This window comes from Belonocnema kinseyi, chromosome 2, assembly GCF_010883055.1.
Source record: "Belonocnema kinseyi isolate 2016_QV_RU_SX_M_011 chromosome 2, B_treatae_v1, whole genome shotgun sequence".
Taxonomy (NCBI): Eukaryota; Metazoa; Arthropoda; class Insecta; order Hymenoptera; family Cynipidae; genus Belonocnema; species Belonocnema kinseyi.
In genome coordinates, this window is record NC_046658.1 from 13,402,576 (window position 1) to 13,422,776 (window position 20,201).

Genomic DNA, 20,201 nt, shown 5'->3' on the forward strand with positions numbered 1-20,201 from the left:
AAACTCATCGTAACGATCGAAATCATCTTAGTTTAACCTTTGAACAAGTATTACTTTGAAAGGATGAAAATTAGCTCTCTGCAGAACGTCATGCACAGACGACTTCGGTGAATGAAAACAAAACATTCAATTAGTTTTCCTCATTTCCTGCTGACCTTGGTCTCCCTGATCTATGTACATCTCTTACAGTGCCTCTATCATTTAACCATCTAACAGTTCGCTCAACGGTTGATGTTGCAATTGCCCCACCCCAAAATGTTTCGTTGAAGAGATTTTTCACTTCCCTGTAAATACGATTAATCGCACCTCAGCCTCTCATCATTGAGCAGTGATACTTTTTCTCTTTCACTAAGACGTTCCATTTTGACTAATAAAATCCGTATGTTAATGAGGGTTTATGTTTTTTTTTAAGTATTTTTTCATTGGAACACTATTAAGCCATTTCCCTTTCGGGGAAGGCGTGACGCACTCGGTAGGGAAAGGAGTAATGTAAGGAAGGAGTTATAGAATTTTCAGATTTATCTAGGATTCTCGTATTATTTACTTAAATAACACGATCGTTCCACAACACTGCTCCGACCCATGTTGCTGACCAATCTCTCTAGCAATCACCCCGAGTGAAGAGTCTCACATAGTCGTCGTGTGCGGTTCCCCACTTTGGTCCATTAGTATTCAGGGTCTTTTGTTTCAGGCGTCATTTACTCTACTGATACTCTTTTTATTAACTATTTGCCGCCATAGTTATTTGCCCTAGCATACTTCTATAGCTTCTTTCACGACCATGCATTTTTTCACACAAGGTCTCGTGTTTCTCTGGCTTCTTATGTGTCTTCTAACTAGGATCTGATTCACACATACTAATCATTTATTCCGCGGTCTGCCTCTTGGCACGTTGCCATTTACTTTACCTTGATACGCTAATTTCGTTAGTCGTTCATCAAGCATTCTCTCAACATGCCCGAACCATCTTAACCATATTCTTTGAGAATTGTTTCGTTACTCACTTTGTCCATCAGAGATTCCCCGCATATTATGCGCAGGAGTGTCATGCCAATCGCGTTAATTTTACTCTTATCTTTTTCTTGATAAGTCCACGTCTCGCTACCGTATAGTGCAGTCGGTACAAGTATAGAATGATATATTACCATTTTAGGCTTATTTGATATATTTTTACTTCTGATAAGGGGTCCTGCTCTATCAATAACTTTTGTCTATTAATTTCTTTTTCAGCGTGTGTGTGAGGTTTCAAAAAATTAAATTTTTTATGTTTTTATTCGTATTTTTTTACGATTAAAAAAAAAAACAGAAGTATCAAAAATTTAATGACAAATAAATAATTTTTACATTCTCATCAGAGAAGGTATTATATTTGTGTAAAACTTGCCCCCCCCCCCCCCGTTTTTGTCAAATGTCCACGTTTTGAGACCCCCTGAATCTGAAAAAAAGGTTATTACGAATGTGTCTGCCTGTCGGACAGTCTGTATGAACGTATGCCTGTCTGTCTGTGAGCACGATAACTTTTGAGAAAAATAATTGTATCAGATTGGCCTCTGGTACACTCTTTTATTATCCTGAACTGAAGGTTAAGTTGGTTAGCCAGTTAAATGGATATAGAATAAAAAGTGAGCGCATTTTGAATACTTTTGAGACCACTTTTTCCAAAATTCAAAAATTTTCTGTACGGACGTTTATAAAAAAATTATATTATTACAGAATAAGATTATTATAACTTTTTGAATTTTCTTTAGAAATCCAAAATTCTAATTTTGACAGCATACAAAATAATGGAAAATCAAAAAATTACATTTTTTCATGGAACAATTTCACAGTATTTCAAAGGCGGTGATTCCTGACCACCTTGACGGCGTGATATGTAGAGTCGCGGAACGGAAGACTTAAGATGCATGCTTTTGTTCATGTGCATAACCTTTCTTGTCCCGATAGCAAGGGACCTGAGCTGGTTCTTCGTCTATGGAACTACTCAAAATGAAGATAGTACTACCGGAACGGCAAGCATGTTCGTTGCAGATACTTTGTTCCTCGACGACAGTTCAGAAGACCAAATCGCCGAATGAGACGTTTATATCTGTTTCAGAGAGTATCCTTTATATATATCACATCCGGAATGCGGCTCTGTGGCACGTCCAGGTATGTATAAGTCTCTCCAGCGCAAAAGGTGTCGTATAGCGCTTCTATCAACGAGCTCAGGATCTTCAGGGACGCCATTAAGTTTTCCTCGTGTGAGCTAACCTTTGCATTCCTTAAATCACCCGGATTGAAGTCTGGTACGGAGGGTTTCATTTTGGCATGCTAAGACGATGTCATTTTCACCTTGACATACCGTCGCCACATTTTGAGTCAACACATTTCCGATGATAGCTGCAGGGCGTGTCATGCACATACTGAGCATTTAGCTCATATACTATCTAGTTGTCCAAATTATGCTCGAACGACCTACATCTAAAGGCACAATGCGGCACTAAGAGTGCTTTATTACCATATCTGTCACTCTTACTGGAACTTTATATTCTCGACAATTGTTTCTGTTGCACACTCGAGGCCTGACATAATTCTTCTTGACTTCGAGAACCGAACCATGTTCGTTATCAAATTTTCGACACTAGCTGACAAAAACAGCATAGCCAAGGAGAACGAAGAGAAAGAGAGGTATAGAGACCTTATAAAGGAGTTGCAACGATTGTAACCGGAATATTCTGTTAAACTAATCGTCCTTATCATCGGTTCTCTTGGAGGTGCCAAACTTTCACTCGTTAATAGCCGGAAAAGCATCCCTGCGTGTCAACGATATGCTCAAACACTTGCGGGGAAAATGCAGAAGGCGATAGTCCTTGAGTCGCTCCGTGTTCTTAGGGTGTACGAAACTTTTGCCGGATCGTCGTATTGATTCCGTTACAGACTGTAACCACCCATTTTAGGGACTTTCATTGCCCCTATTAGGGGCAATGAAAGTACGTCTGTTTTAATACAAATGTAAGTTATGAGTTATAATAATATACATTTATGAGAATGATAAAAAGTTTCAGGGATAAACTCATGTGCGATGCACGAGATACACGATGAAAATGTGTTCGTTAAGGCCGAAGGAGCTTTAACAAAAGAGAATTCACAATTGCCAAATTCCTGTTGCCGATGCAACAGTTTCGGCTACGTTTATACAGCATGATGTATAAAGGACACAGACCGACCCAAGGATGACCACCCCCTGCAATCGGCTCGGAAGAGACTCAGCCTTTTACTGAAATGCATGCAGGGATTATCTTAAGGTAACGTAATAATAAAGACTTCGCACCGTAGGATTGACCGATAATGAGAAATACCATTGTAACAGAATATTATGTGTAAAACTATCGACACCCCCTTATCAGATAGCTGTACCTCTTCTTCCTTTCTTTCTTCAGGGCTGCGATGTTAATGTCGGCTAGTGCCCAAATTTTTTAAAGATCATCGTTCTTTTCTCGATTACAAGGAGAACGATGTGAGGTTTGTGTGAGCAATAGCCACAATTGTCGAGAACACATGGTTTCAGTGTATTCGGTGATCCACAAGAATTTTTTTTGTAATTTGTTTATAATTTGAAACATGAACTTTTCATGGTTGCAGTATTAATTTTACCTAATCTAATATCCATACTTAATCTCCTCTCCGCCTTTCTCAGCTGTCCACAATTTTCAAGTCTTTTGTTATTTTTTACGAATAAAATGTATTTTTATATTTGTAACGCACTGCATAAGTCACAAAGTTTAAAATTAAATTGATCATTTATAAGAAATTCCAAACTCATCTCCATATATCAATATATATATATATATAATACACATAACAGTGCTGATTTGTAAATCTTCATGATGCACTTGGTTCTGTACTTCGGTTTGTAGTAATCCATTGATGAGTTAATATGTCGTCTAAGCCCAATCGACGATCTGGATCAACAACTAGTAACTGAAAAAGAAAATAGGTATCATTTCATGCATCTTGACTTCTTATTATAAGAAATATTATGTCCATTTGGAAAGGCAGACGATTTTCGTATCCCAAATAGTATTAATTTCTATACGTAAGACCTATGAAACAGGAGGGTTAGACAAGGTTACTTATATAATTATTAGACACGAGGGATATTAAATTATGAAATCATGTTACAAATCACTCCAGAACCTGCAATTAAAAGATACAACATATTATATCTCTTAAGTAAGCTAGAAAACAGTATACATCCTAAAAAACTTATATTTTTCTCTTATCAATATTCGTGAATCACGCATACTTCAACGCAACTTCATAAATTAAAAACCTCTCGATTAGACATCACTTTTTTACAAATTACTTATTAAATAATCCGATTTAACCAACATTTATGTTCAAAGTTATATTGAGTTTAAGGGGGGAGATATGAAGCTACTTCATATCGAGATATAAGCTCACGGTACTTAATGGTACTAATAGATTTAAATTCGACTTGTTGCAAACAGCCTGAGGTACAAAAGATATCATATTTTATATAAATGCTACAGAAAAACGACATACAGAGTTTAAATAAGGTTTCTGCAAGATGTATATAGAGTTTCTACAGAATGCATTGGGCATTCATTTTATAAACACTCGGTATATATGTAATTGTCCGCGATGAAAGGGACCTCAAATAGGTAGTTTCATTTTACAGCAGAAGCGAGTAAGAAGGCGGCACAACACAGGTACTCCATTAGAGTGCCTCACTTTGCAATAGAATAAAAATTAGAATTGTTCAGGTATATATTATTTATTATGAAAGAGCAAGTAATGCAATTATACTTACTGTTAGATTTTTCTCTCTAAGTGATATACAAAAAATTGTTATGTTTCTCTTTATCAGCAACTTAGAAAATGTTTTCTTCGATGCTAGCTACAGTTTTTTACCATTTTGTATGTAGCTTTTAGTGTGAAAGAAGTTTGTAGTTTTTTAATTTTAAGCCTGATATACATTTTCAGCGCAAATTAAAAAAAAAACGATATGTAAATACAGCATTGGATTAAAAATCCTTACAAAAAGTTGAGACTCACGCAATCGAAGATTTAATTTGTTGCCAGATATCTTCCAAATACTGTGGGACTCTTCAGCGAGGGGAAATTCGGCCGCAAACACTCATTTGCCACATGTCTCGTTTCCCCCACCAAGAATTTCTAGTCAACTGTAAGAGACGGAAGCTTTCTTTTCATGCAATTTCTTTCACGAGTAAATTATAAAAACGTGTAGCTAGATTGGAGGAGCCTTCGAAAAGTGAACGGACAGTATTCATGAGCTTCAGGTGCCAAAAAAAACCAGTTCGACACAATAGCTGCTAAGTCACGACACAGAACCTTTTCAACGTACGCTGCCTATTTCATCGGGATCAACCAATTAGCCATGGAATTAAAGCTTTGCCTACAATTTTTCCACACTTACCTAATCTCTTTAACCAATCGTTACAAACTTTTCTTTATCCTGAAGAACGCAAAAAGGCATAAGACCTTTAAGTAAAGTTAAGTCACCTCAAAGTGCTAGTGATTATAGGCCTGTCGTCATCTTTTGTTGTCTCTCTAAGGTGTTGGAAAAAATTGTTTACAGTCAGATGATAGACGGTAGAAAAATAAAATATCCTAAATTAATGTCAATCTGTCTATCAGCTTTATGCAGGTAGAGGAGCCAAGCTAGTACCTGCAGGCAGTGCTCGCAGTGACGAAACTCAAGAAGTTCTGTAATGCGCCTAGATGCGTCCTTAACGTTGCTTAATATACGCGAGTTGCCAACAAAAATCACGATTATAACTGTAAATAGCCCCAAAACGTGGGTCTCTACGTTCCGTCGTCGGGTTTGTTAACAATCGCTTGAACTCGCCAGAAACTCATATTTATAGATTTCCAACGGAAGTGCGCGTCGAATACCAGGGAACAGAAACATATAAAAACTTTTTTTTAAACTTAAAATAACTTAACTCATCAACATAAATCTGATCAAATTTGAAACTATTAATTCAGTTCAAATTCATAGGATATTTGTATAAGACTAATATGCATATACAAAACAATCAAAAACTACTAAAATCAAATTTTTTGTCAAGCACCCTAATATACAGGGTGTCTAAAGAGTTAGGGGACGGCTGAATATGTCACCAGGTAAAATTTGTTTCCAAAAACATTAAGGTAATTCTTGGAGTAACTTTTAACAAGGCATTCAATCGTGACCCTGGATTTGAACTTGAGGATCACTTTCAAGGTTATTTTAAGGTCAACAAGTTTTAAAAAAAATAGAAACCCCTTAATTGGATGTCGGCAATAAAAAAAATGTACTCAGGTCATAGATCAGGTGTAACATTGACGGTAACTCAAAGGCTATTCAACCTTGAAGAAGGTTTAGAAACATCTGATAAGCGCAGCTTCTGGATATAATTCATAAGAACCTTACTAATTTATTTTAGCAACGTGTATCTATGTGACCTTAGAAATGACCTAGCTAAGTCCTTCAAGCTAATTTCAAGGTAAAATTTTTATTTAAATAGAAATACTCTTATTTGACGCCAACAATCACAGGTCATTTGAAGTTAGAAAAGGTCTGAATACCTTTGAGAGCCGCAGCTGGTTATTTAAATTTACTTTCAGCGTTACCTCTTGCCTCTCACGTTTGGGGTGCTCGACAAGCGTGAGACCCATACTTTTCAGGTCTAGTTATAGGCAAGAGAATGCACAAGTTTTTTTATCGCAAACGCAAATTGTTGTCCACTAACTTCTCGATATTGATCCAATCGACGAAAGAAGCTATTGAGAGCATTTGGCATGATTTCGGTAGGAATTAGAGCGCGATCTTTCAGATAACCACAAAAGTAATAGATAGAGAAACCTCGCATGCATTTCGCTCTTTTCTCGCTATGCCTCGCATTACCAGCCTCTGTCTCCGCAACTAACACCTAATACTTAACTACTACTTATAATATTTACAGTTTTCTTACATCTACTTCAACTCCTATTTAAATCTTTCCTTCTCTATTCCTCTTCCTCCTTCCTTCTCCTTTTCTCCATCTTACCCAACACCCCCTTCACCCATGCTACTGCCCTTTTGTCACCCTTTTCATGCAACAATACCTCCATGCTTATCCCACTCCTTTCCACCTCTTCACACTCCTACAACCATTGCTCAACTTTTGCATCCCCTTTCCCGCACAGTTCACACATTCACTTTTCTCTAGAAAGCCAGAACCCATTATAATCCTCCATGTAACCGCATCTCATTCTCGCTATGAGTTCCTGACTTCCTTGCACTCCTTTCTCACACAAATATTCCGCTCTCTTCCTTGGCATAATCCACACATAGTTCCCGTTAAACCTTGACTCTCTTATTCTATCCTCTCCTTCTGCCTTCTCTTTCTCCATGCCATTCTTTTGAACCAACTCATATACCTTCCTTCCTTGTGCATCCTTCTCACTTTGTCCATCTGAAATCCATTCGTTCTAAAATACCTTTCCCTTTCCACCTCCATCTTTGCACCACTACGTCTGTTCTCCTTCTCCCACCAACACTCCCTAACCAGCTTACTTCTCCTCTCGTGCCAAATAAGGATTTGCATCTGTGCAATATTTACGATTATGCCCATACAAACTTGCGTACAGTTGAAATGTTACTTTATCCGTAAAGGTAAACGGAAAGTTGAGATTTTCATCTATGTGTAACATACCTTCAGAAAACTCATCGCGACGATCGAAATCATCTTCATTTAACTTGTGAACAAGTATTACTTTAAACGAATTAAAATTCGCTCTCTGAAGAACGTTATGCACAGACGACGAATAGAAGTATGCGGATCTTCGGTGAATGACAACAAAACATTCAATGAGTTCTCCTGATTTCCTACTGACCTTGATCTTCCTGACCTACGCACATCCCTTACAGTGCCTTTATCATGAAACCGCTTAGCAGCTCGGTCAACGGTTGATGTTTCAATTGCCCCACCCCTGAATGTTTCGAAAAATTTTGTGTAAATGTACAATTCTACACAATTTTTGTGTAAATTTCAAAACAGAATAAAAAACACCTCGAAAATTTTACAAAATCTTGATCAAAAATAATAAAAATGTTTACACAAGTTTTGAGTTATTAAATCATTAGGCCCCTTTTGACCTAGGGGTGAAACATTTGGTGGAGAAGGGAGTAATGTGAGGAACGGGGTTATAACATTTTTAGATTGATTTAGAATTCTCGTATTATTTACTTAAATAACACGTTCGTTCCACAACACTGCTCCGATCCAGGTTGCTGATAAACTCTTTAGCAATCACCCCAAGTGAAGAGCCTCGCATAGTCATCGTGTGCGGTTCCCCACTTGGCTCCATTAGTATCCAACAAGTTTTGTTTCAGGCGTCATTCACTGTACTAATACTTATTTTATGAACTATTTGCCGCCATACTATTCTGTCCTAGCATACTTCTCTAGCTTCCTTTACATCAATGAATTTTTTCTTGCAAGCTCTTGTGTTTCTCTGGCTTGTTACGTCTCTTTTAACTGGGGTCTCATTCACAAATTCTGACCACTCTTTTCGCAGTCTACCTCTGGGCACGCTGACATTTACTTTACCCTGATAAACTTTATTGGTTAGTCATTCATCTAGCATTCTCTCAACATGCCCGAACCATCTTAACCGATTTCTTGTTCATGTGTCAACTAGTTTCTACTGTACCACATTCTTTGAAAATTATTTCGTTACTTATCGTACAGTCGGTACAAAGATAGAATGATTCATGTTTGAGGTCCATGCTCTTCACGCTTGCATTAAGTTCGTTCAACATCCTTTGCAAGTTTTTAAATTATTCTGCTATAATAGCCTTATCATCTGCGAACGCTAACCCACGTAGCCTTACTGTTTCGAGATCCACACATTTTTCGTCGAAAACAACCATTCTTAAACACTTATCCATGAATAATTTAAATAGCCATGAAGACATAACGCATCCTTGTCTAACACCTTGCATAATATCGATACAGTCACTCAATTTCCCATTTACCCTTAGACTCGCTTTGCTACCCATATATATTGTACTCTTTTGCGTACTCTTTTAGGACTCCCCAAAGTTTACTTCTATCTACCTTGCCAAAACCTTTTTCTAGTTCAAAAAATGCACACAAACCTTTTTTTCCTACTCTCAAACTTTTTGCTGTGATCTGTCTTAAGCTAAATATTTGATCCGTAGATAACATACCTGGCATAAACCAACTTTGAGCTTCCCAAATATTTTCTTCTGTTATTTTCATTGCTCTACGAAAAGGTATTTTTGAGTATATTTTACTTACGCTACTTAATAAGCTGATTCTTCTGCAAATATTGCAGTCGCTTTTTTCTTTTTTTCTTTTGTATATTGGTATGATAATCGCTTTTTTCCAATCATCTGGAACTTCTCCCATCTCTAACAAAAAACTCATCAATTCGCACAGTCTATGTTGTATGTACTCGCCATCGTGTTTAATTATTTTAGCGTTGATATTTCTACCCCGGCAGCCTTACCGTTTTCAAGTCCCTAATTATATCCCTAACTTCAGTGAGTCATACTTTCTCAATTGAGTTTTCTAACGAATCGTGTTCTAAATCGCAGCTGTAGTGTCCTATAGCTTCATCTCCGAATAGTCCTCTAAAATAGTATCTCAAAGCGTCTAGTAACCAGTCTGCATCATACGATTATCCGAATTTACAAAAATATTGTATAAGGTTCGTGTAAATTTTCTATTGTGTAGTGAAGAAAAGGAATTAAAAAATGCGTCTTTTTTCAAAAATATTTTTAAAAAGTATTATTGAAAAATTGAATTCTTCAGAGATAAATATAGTAGTTACAAGTGTGTAAAATAATCTATTGGAATATAAGTTTATTTGATTTTTAGTAGGTGCTTCCCCAAAAATGTGTTTTCCAGGAAAAAATTGTGTAAAGTGTCGTATCATAAAAAGCAAAAGAACGCACAATAATAAAACACCTTAAAAAAATTGACTACATCTACGTCGATGTTCCTGAAAAAAGGCTGAATTGAATTATACTTTATAACATAACAGTGGCAACGTGACCTTGCTGATCATCTTGTCAGAGCAAGTGGAATAGAGACAGAGATAGAGAGAGAGACGGAGAGGGGGTTTGATTGTCCACGTCAAATAAGAGGGTTTCTATTTTTTAAGTTGACCTTGAAAAGACCTTCAAGAAAAAAGACAAGGTCATGTCTAAGGTCACATCTAAAAGCACATTGCTAAAATAAATAAGGAAGGTCGTTATCAATGATTTCCAGACGCAGCGGTTCTCAAATGTCTCCGAACCTTGATTCAGTTTAAACAACCTTTGAGTGACCATCAATATCACACCTGACATATGAACTGAGTAAATTCTTAAACGTAAAATTTTTCGCTGTTTGGATTGCCGACGTCAAAGAAACTTTTTGGATATCCTGTATATAATGTATTCACCAGTGAAACTTATTCCCATATATTATGTGAAACTTATTCTACTATATTATTTTATAATAAGTTTTATTAAGTTTTATAGTATACTAGATGTGGGCTTTGCCGCCGCGCCTAGAAAAGACTACTCCAACTAATACTATACATAATAATCAAACGGGAATGCAATAAAAGTTCTATAAAGTTATAAAAAAACATGTAAAATAAAAGACGAAGAACTTTTTATTACTTAAGAATAACTTAACTCATGAATGAACTACGGGTTTAAAAGCGAAATTTGAACTTAAGTTGGAAAAAACTCTAGGAAAGTAAAATAGAAATAAAAACTTGAATACATAACATGGAAACTGCCTTTTTCGAATTTTTATTTCAAAAATTGTATCTATGTTGTCGAATTGAGTTTCCGAAAATTCAAAATTATTTGTGAAATTTGCAAAGAGCTGAAAGAAAACTCTAAATGTTAATTGTTTTTAATTATGAAAATTGTACTCGAGTCATCGAATACATTTTTTAGAATTTTCAAATCAGTCATGAAATTCCAAAATAACGTGTAAAAAATGGTTTAAAAAGTGTATCTTACCCCCACTATCTGCCCCTCCTCTCGTATGCCTCCCATACTTGCCTTTTTTATATAATTCAAAAATTGCCCTCCGTCCATTCCGTCTTCCTCCCAATATCGTTACGGCTTATCCGGGTGCCAAAAACAATATGCGTAAAAAATTTGATACAGATTAGTTTAAAAACAAACTGCGACTGTGCCTCCCCCCCCCCTCCTATCTTCACCACTCCTAACTCCTCACTACATTCTAACAAACTGCCCAGTAGCCCAAAGAATATGCAAAATTTGTTGCCAATTGTCAAAAACTTGATTTTCATAAGCATCTTATGCTTAAGTCCACTTGATTTTATATGTTTCTAAAACTGTGCCCCAATCCCCCCTCCACTCCTTCATCCCAGAATATTCTTACGGCCTGTTCGGGAGTCCAAAGAATATGTGTGAAAAATTGAATGTCGATTGGTAAAAAGCTGCGTCTGTGTACCCCCCTATCTTCACCATCCCCTAAATTCCATTTAATCTAAGTTTTATTTGACCAAAAATCAAGTTGCCAATTAGCGATATGTCATCATTTTTATTTTTTCGAATTTTCAGGTGACATAAACTCTATTTTTCATAACTACCAGATATCTTCATTTCTATTATACTGAATTCTCATTTGGTATCATTCTTATATTTTTGAAATTCTATTTCCCGTAATATTTATTCTTCCTAATTTAAATTTAATACAAATTCTGTTTTTCCGAATTTTTATTTAACATAATTCTCATTTTTCCGAATTTCCACATAATCTAACATTCATTCGCACAAATTTCTTTTTGTCATATTTTACATTAGATGTTTTAACCAAGAACCACACAACCTAGCATTAATTTACCGCCCCATAGTGGGGTGAAATGAAAAAACGGGGCTCAAAATAACTTGTAGGGCGCAATTCATTACGGACATTGGATTTCTTCAAAGAAAAATTTAACGTTCAATTTTCAACAGAATTTTCCAAGCCGATGTTTGAATCCTTATTTATTTCAATTTTTATGTTAATGCAAAAAGAGGAAAAAATGCACTATTTTCTATTAAATTTAGAAGGCAGTGCATTATTATTTTGCTGTTGATTATGGTGACTGATTAAGGGAGAAGGATCGACGTGGTCTGTGGCGCCGGAGTGGGGGGAAACCGCTACTACCGCTACTGCCGCTACTGGTCGTTGGCTAGCTTTCCTTGTTGATTACAAATCTGTTGGGAAATTCTAAAAAAAAATCATATCCTGTGTCACCAATGAACAACTATCCTATTGATCTCTACAAACAGTTTTTTGTTTATTGCATTTTGTGTAAAATCTGCCTTATTATTTACAACAAATACATGTAATAAATTATCCTAGAAAGACCTTTTTGGAAAATTCTCAAAATGTTGGCTATAAACCAAACAAAATTTACGTTTCTTTTTTCTAATCTGATAAAATAAAGTTGTTATGCGGAAAACAGAACTGGAAATATTATTTTCATGCAATTTTATTTATTTACATAAATTTAGTAGATTTCAGAGTTTAAAAAAATCCACTATCAATTTTCTTCGACCGTTTTTATCAATTCAAATTCAAATTTCTAGTCTGCATGTCGTCAAAGAATATTTTAATTTTCCAACCCAATCTGTAACTTGGCCACACGTAGTTCTCGTTAGCGACATTTAATCTTAGTTTATAAGTCGTTTTTGCCGTAGCTTTAAGTTAATCTTCGCTGAATACCAATGCAAATAAGCACAATACATGGAAGCGGGACAGTACGATTGCTTTATTACGATTGTTTTATTAGCTGAAACAAAACTGTCACTTTGATCCAATCTCTAAGTTGGCCACACGTTGTTCTCACCTTCTATTTGTGATTCACTTTGTAACTATTTTTTATTAGGTTAAGCTGTTAAACTCGATTAATTTCATGTTGTATTTCTTTTTTTTTATGTGTTGATTCTTCGGAAATTCTCTTAACTAGAGTTTGAATTAATATTTAAATTCAAATAAATACTTTTGAATTGTATCGCTTATCGAGAGAGAGAAAGAATGAGAGTGAGAGAGAGAGAGAGGGAAAGGTGGTAACTACACTTCTTGAGTTATTTTGACGACGATGTTCCTCACTATATTTCATATTTCCCAGAGATTATCTGCATAATTCCTAGAAGGGCACGGATCATCTTACAGATTGTTAACTCCATTTGTTAACAATATTTCATTTTATCAACAAAATTCCGTTTCTTAAGTCTCTGGCTCTATGAGTTTAATACTCGAGTACTAGGAGATTCAGTGGTCTGGACGACAGGTGGCTCTTCGATGTCTTGCTATACATCTGTTACCCGATGGGCCTTGCTTCTTACCACCCAAATATCTTTCTCCTATGCTTCTGTTACCCGATGTGCGTTGCTTTTAACGATTCATTTTACATACGTTCTATGCAATGCGAAAAGCGCGCGAAATTCGAATTAAACTATTTCTTAATTATAAATTAAATCTAATGAACATCATAGTTATATGAATTGTGTCCCTAATTTATCAATTATAAATTGAAGGTCAGGGTATAGAAGCGAGCGGATTTGTTATAAGGTGTGAATGGATGTTAATTTTTTAAGAGATAGTTGTAATAAATCGATGGAAAAATAGCGATGTTATGCGTCTGAGTAAATAGTTATTATAAATGTAGTAAGATGTAGAAATCACATACTTCAGACCAAGTAAAAAACCACTATGTTGATGTTGAGAGGATCCTTTATTCCATTATTAAAAATGTGTCGACGTTTCGAGAGTCAATTGCTCTGTTCTGTAAAAAATATAAAAAATGAAAAAAATTTTAGCTAAGTTTAAAATGTTAAAAGTATAACGAATCATATACGAAAGTCAAAGTGAAATAAAACCGTTAAAATAGTAGAAAAAAATTAATTTACCTGTAGTGCTGATGTTATCATTTTTTATAATAACATATTTGACATAAAAAAGATCGTAATAAATAATTGAAATTTCAAAAGGTTCAACAACACTTTTTAAATTTAAATTTAAAAAAAGGAAACAGAACGTGTGTTCTGCTTCATCTTAAAGGCTAACTTCGAGTGAAAGAGGTAAAAACATGAATTACGTGGAACATTAAAAGAACAGTGTCGTAGTAAGAGATAAAGATATAAGGTTCCTTAATTTCAAAGTGATACATATTGTATATAGTCGAAGCGTGGAAGGAAGAGTCGAAGTAACATTTATTAATAAGATACCATTTTTTATATATAAAAAATTATTATGTACAAAAAGAGAAAAAATAATTTTATAAACTTAGTAATAAATTATGAATAACCAAAAAGTCTAACATACATTAGAAATTAAATTAATGAGTCTAACATAATGTTATAAACAGGACTAAAATTATTAGGGTCAGTTAATACATTTAAACAATTATCACCTTATCTCTTAATAAAAACATTTCAGCTACAAGTCTTTTGAACTCATTAGTATTTCAATTTAATAGTAACTTTTATAGGCAGGTATATGGAACTCCTATGGGAGTTATCACGGATTGGTACAGAAAAGGTACTTATTCAGGCAGATATATTAATTTTCTTTCGAATCATCCGATTCAGCAGAAAATAGCTATCATAAAAAATTTAGTAGGCAAATCTTCCAAACTATCACATGAATCCTTTCACCAATCAAATATTAATTTTATTAAAAATATTCTCTTACTTAATAATTATCCAGAGGAATTTATTGAAACACACATTAATGATAAAATTCAAACACTTAAAAATCCTTTACTAAAACAAACCACTTCACATTTAGATCATTAGACTCATTAATTTAATTTCTAATGTATTTTAGACTTTTTTGCTATTGATAATTTATTACTAAATCTATAAAATTATTTTTTCTCTTTTTGTACATCATAATTTTATATATATAATTGTATCTTATTAATAAATGTTACTTAGACTCTTCCTTCTACGCTTCGACTATATACAATATGTATCACTTTGAAATTAAGGAACCTTATATCTTTATGTGTTACTACGACACTGTTCTTTCAATGTCTCAAGTAATTTATGTGTTTACCTCTCTCACTCGAAGTCAACCTTTAATATGAAGTAGAACGCACGTTCTATTTCCCTGTTTAAATTTAAATTTAAAAAGTGTTGTTGAACCTTTTTTGAAATTTTAACTATTTATTACGATCTTTTTTATGTCAAATATGTTATTGTAAAAAATTATAATATCAGCACTACAGGTAAATTAAACTTTTTCTACAATTTTAACGGTTTCATTTCATTTTGACTTTCGTATATGATTCGTTATACTTTTAACATTTTAAACTTAGTTCAAATTTTTTTTATTTTTTATATTTTTTACAGAACTGTTTTAGGTGAGAATCTTAAAAAAACATGAATTAAACATAAAGAATTTGGACCTTTTTAATATAAATATAAGGACTTATATAATTTTTAATGACATTGGATTGATGATTGTTCCTGACGAGGAGAGCAATTGACTCTCGAAACGTCGACAAATTTTTAATAAGGGAATAAAGGATCTTCTCAACATCAAAATTGTGGTCTTTTACTTGGTCTCAAGTATGTCATTTCTACATCTTACTACATTTATAATTAAGAGATAGTTGTAAGAAAATTCTGTAAAAAATCGGAAGTGTCAGCAAGTCAATTTTTTAAGGCTAGCAGGCCGAAAAATAAACGTTTATCTATCTATATTAAATCCACTTAGAATAAATACAATCTACAGATAAAGTATCACTTATTCGACATATTTGAAATGAAAAGTATTGTAAGGTCCACCAATGTAGTACAAGTAGAGTTTTTTTTGTGTTCGCAGCTTCTTCAACCTTTTTAAATGTATCCTCATGGTTTGCATTTTCAAAGATCTTCATGATCCGACTGAGTCAAAAGACTGCAAATCCGTTCTCCAGATCGACCATCATTCTCGTGCCATATTTGGTGTGAACTTTGCGAATCTTGGTAATGACATACTTCTTTTTTAGAGCAAGGTCAGAGAACGGCTTTTTAGGAAAGACACTGTGTCCAACGGTAGACTGGAGTCATCAACACCTGACGGTGCATTTATAGTCCAGTACCCAACTCTACCTACATTCTAGAAGGTTTAACACATGCGAATTATGCGACATTCTTTTAGACAAATGCGTTCTGTAAGGATTCTACTAGAAGTTTCCAGAAGGTTCGAAGCATTTGAGACTATTGCCTTTGAGATTGTTTGGATCGAACTTTCTATAGAAACATTGACATTAATTTAAATCTATAGATTGTACTAGAAGGATCTATTGACACTTCTCGAAGGTTCGATGCATTTGAGTTATGACCTTCGAGATTCTATTGATGAAATCTTCTAGAAATGTAGATGAGGGATGTGATTTTTTATAGATTCTGCTAGAAAGTCAAATTAAAGTTCCTAGAAAGTTCTGTGCATGCGGGACTGTTGCCTTTGAGATTTCATATATAGAGATTTCTGTTGCGACGAATAGAGTTGCTTTTCGGCCTATATAAGCGGGTTTTCAGCAGAATGCAAACAGTTCATTCATGACAGTAAAGCGATAACTATTAACAAAAGCAAGTAATACTAAGCGAGAAAAAAATAAAGTTTTAAACTTCAACACAGTGATTTATAAACATAGTGGCAAAGAACTTTATTAATAACTTTAAATTCTAGTGAATTATAGACCTAGTGTGTTAGTGAATTTTAGGTTAAGTGACTTATAAATATATAGATGTTGTGATTTATAGATACAGTGAAAAACTTTAATAGTAACTTGAAGCCTCGCCAGGAACAACGTTGTATCAACATATATTTTGTATCCTTAGAATTCTACATATAGGAGTATTTCTTTTAACTATTTCTCTATTCCGCGGAAGCGCTGCGATCAAAAATTCGAAAATGGAATTCGGAATGAAAGCTCAAAATAATCGAGGTTATTTACTTCTATTTACCAATTTAGAAAACAGTTTATTAATTTTCAATCCTTTCACTCTGAATTTATAAATCATTTATAAAAAAAAGCTTTCGAAGCTCCAAATTCAAATATTCTGGAATATGCATGTTCAGTTTTCAGCTTACTTTTTGTCTAGTTTTCGCTACTATGCCTTATCGGATTTCTGTTTAGCAGCAGATTTAATCCATATATTTTAATTTAATATATTAAGGTTACTAGCTGTCGAGATTCATAATCCTTTATTAAAAATCTCAAAATCAGGTCTATTAAATTGTTGGTAATTAGTTATCACTCATTCAGGCCTCACAGATAATTTTAATGGATTTTTAAAGATTCAAGGGATTTAAAAATATTTGAAAGAACTTTTAATATTTTGGGAAATTTTAAATGATTCTAAGGAACTTGGGAATTATTAGTATTAAATTGAAGGATTTTGAAAATTTTACTGGATGCTGTGAGGTTACATGGGGTTAATAATGGGATTTAATAATATTGAAATGTATTTTCAAGAATTCATTCAAGAGAAGTGAGGTATTTTATAGGGTTTCTAAGATTTGAAGAGATTTGAACTTCTTTTTTTTTTAATTTTACCCTGAATTCATATTCATTCATCATGGAATCTTTTAGTTTATCGGAATTCGTTTGAATTTTTTTAATTTACTTGCATTATTCTAAATTTACTCAGTTCTACTTAATTCAGTGGATTCTTTTTTTAAAGGCTTTTATTGAATTGATCTTGAGGATAAATCGATAAAATAGTCAAAGGATTTGAAATATTGCAAGGTATATTTTCAAATTCCTTTGCATTTTCAAGAGCTTATAATGTCACGGGATTTAAAAAGATATGAAAGGATTTGAAATATTTGAGGTTTTTTTCTAAAGATTGAAATAAAATTTTTAATTGATTTCAATAATTTAATGCTTTAAAAAGTTTCAAGGAATTCAAAAAGTATCAAGAGAATTGGAAATATTTGCGGAAATTTTAAAAGATTCACAGAATTGTTTAATTTATTTCAATAGGATTTCAAAGGACTTTGAAATTTTTCAGTGATGTTAAAATTTTAATGGATTCGAAAAAAAATTATTCACAAAAAATGAGGAATTTCGTAGCCTTTTAGAGGTTTAAAGAGATTATAAAATATTTTTCACAATTAATTTGGAATTCACCCTGAATTATTTTAAATTCTTCTAAATTCACTCAATTCTACTTAATTCAACAGATTTTAAAAAAGCTTTGTTTCATTCAGCTGAAGGTATTTCAAAATTACCTTAAATTCTTAGCAATATTATATCAAGTACTTTTGAATTATCTTTAAATTTTTTAATTCATTTTAAACTTATTTCAATACATTTTTCCATACCTTGCCATTTCTCTTGAATTCATCTAACTTCACTCAAATTTTACTGAAATCAACGGAATTTTTTCGATTTTTTAAATTATTTTCAATTCATTTGAATTGTTTTGTAGTCATTATTCACTTTTTTGGTTAGAAATTAGTAGGGTTTCAAAGATTTGAAGAGATTTGAAATTATTTTTTAGAATTTACTCAATTCTACTTAATTCAGTTGATTTTTTTTGTTCAAGTTTTTATTTAATTCATTCGGAAGTCTTTAAACCTCACCATGAATTCTTAGGCATTTCATCAAATTCTTTTAAACTTCCTGGAATTCCCTAAAATTCGTCTAAGAATTTATAAAAAAATCCAATGAAATCAAAGCAGGAGCCGTAAAGAGAAGCATCAATTTAAATGGCTACATCGAGTGCTTGCGAAATTCTTCTATTCAAACAAAAACTTAGTACGAGTATGTTATAACCATCTCGACTACACAAACTCGAAATAGTCAAACAGAACAATATCGCACTTAGCCCGGTTGATGATGAGCGATACTTACTTCCGAACAGTACTGACACCCTCGCCTGGGATCATTATAAGATCAATACTGTGATTAAAGACGATAATGACGATGACGTACTATCTGACAATGACGTGGAACTCTTGGTCATTTTAGAAGATTCAGCGAATAAATATTATTGTAAAAAGTAATTATAAGGTTTTCTTATTGTAAAAAGTTATGAATATTAATCAATATAGTTTAATTGAATAAAAAAACATGTGTATGTTATTTGCTTGTTTTTATTTGTCAATCCTTATAACTAGTACAAGCGTAGACTCATATTATAAATTTGACAGTATTCCATAGATATTTAGTTTAAAATTAATTCATCTTTGGTTCAACATTATTTTAACATTATTTCAAAGTTCACTTAGCGTTGCTTCATCGTTGGTTCAACGTTCATTCAGCGTTGCTTCATCGTTGATTCAACGTTGATTCAACATTACTTCAACCTTGATTCAACATTGTACAAAGTTGATTACATATCAGATTTATCTGTCCAGTTGTTGTGGGGGCTATCAAACCCCAACCACTTTACAAATATTTTCCCACCACGCTTGATTACTTTTTCTACAAGGTATCCGCTTGGGTCTACTTCGCAGTTTTCTGAAGCGTTGCATGAGCTCCTCTTCATTATCGACAGTGGCATTTTTTGGCTTCATACCGATTGATCGATAGCTAGTATTGTTGTACTTGGAGATGAGAGCTGGAAAAATTTCTATCCACTTGTATTTGTTTCTCCAGCTAAATTGTATACACATCTTATGCTTGAGCGTGCGATTAAATCTTTCACAGATTGACGCTTTTAAATTACTATAAGTTGAGTGGAGATTGATGCCATATGGTTTCATAAGTTCTGTAAAATGTGAGTTATAAAATTCTTTGCCTGCATCGATGTGTAAGTTATTGGCACCAGACGCTGTATAAGTATATATTGCATTGCTTAAGTGACATCTGGTCCACTTTCACTTTGAACTGGAATCGCCCAGGCCTACTTGGAAAAAATATCTATGCCGGTAAGTAAATACTTGTAGCCATTATTTTCACGAGCATAGGATAGCATTTCAACCAAATCTGCCTGCCACGTCTCGTCTGTACCACGCATTTGCACACGACGACGTGGATATTTCTTTGTAGCGGGTTTATGTAGTTCTGTGACTAGCGCCAATTTTTCGTTTTTCATGAGCAATGCGTTCAGTGTTATGGACTGGAAAATCTTGTTGAGTGTCAATCTACAGTGTTTTCATTTTCTCGTTAATTAATTCTTCGAGTATACGTATTATCAAATTATTATTGTCAACCTCTGTTCG

The 20,201-nt window shown here is 33.8% G+C and overlaps 1 protein-coding gene across 2 annotated transcripts in view; it reads right to left on the minus strand.

Annotated features, from left to right (window-relative positions):
- Nucleotides 1-3,704: 3,704 nt before the first annotated feature.
- Nucleotides 3,705-20,201, minus strand: part of LOC117167031 (aurora kinase C-like) — a 183,694-nt gene continuing 167,197 nt past the window's right edge. For both annotated transcript variants that reach the window (XM_033351590.1, XM_033351589.1), the window contains exon 5: nt 3,705-3,960. In XM_033351590.1, the coding sequence (XP_033207481.1) occupies nt 3,862-3,960 (99 nt within the window). In that variant the 3' untranslated portion in view covers nt 3,705-3,861. The remainder of the gene's footprint in view (nt 3,961-20,201) is intronic.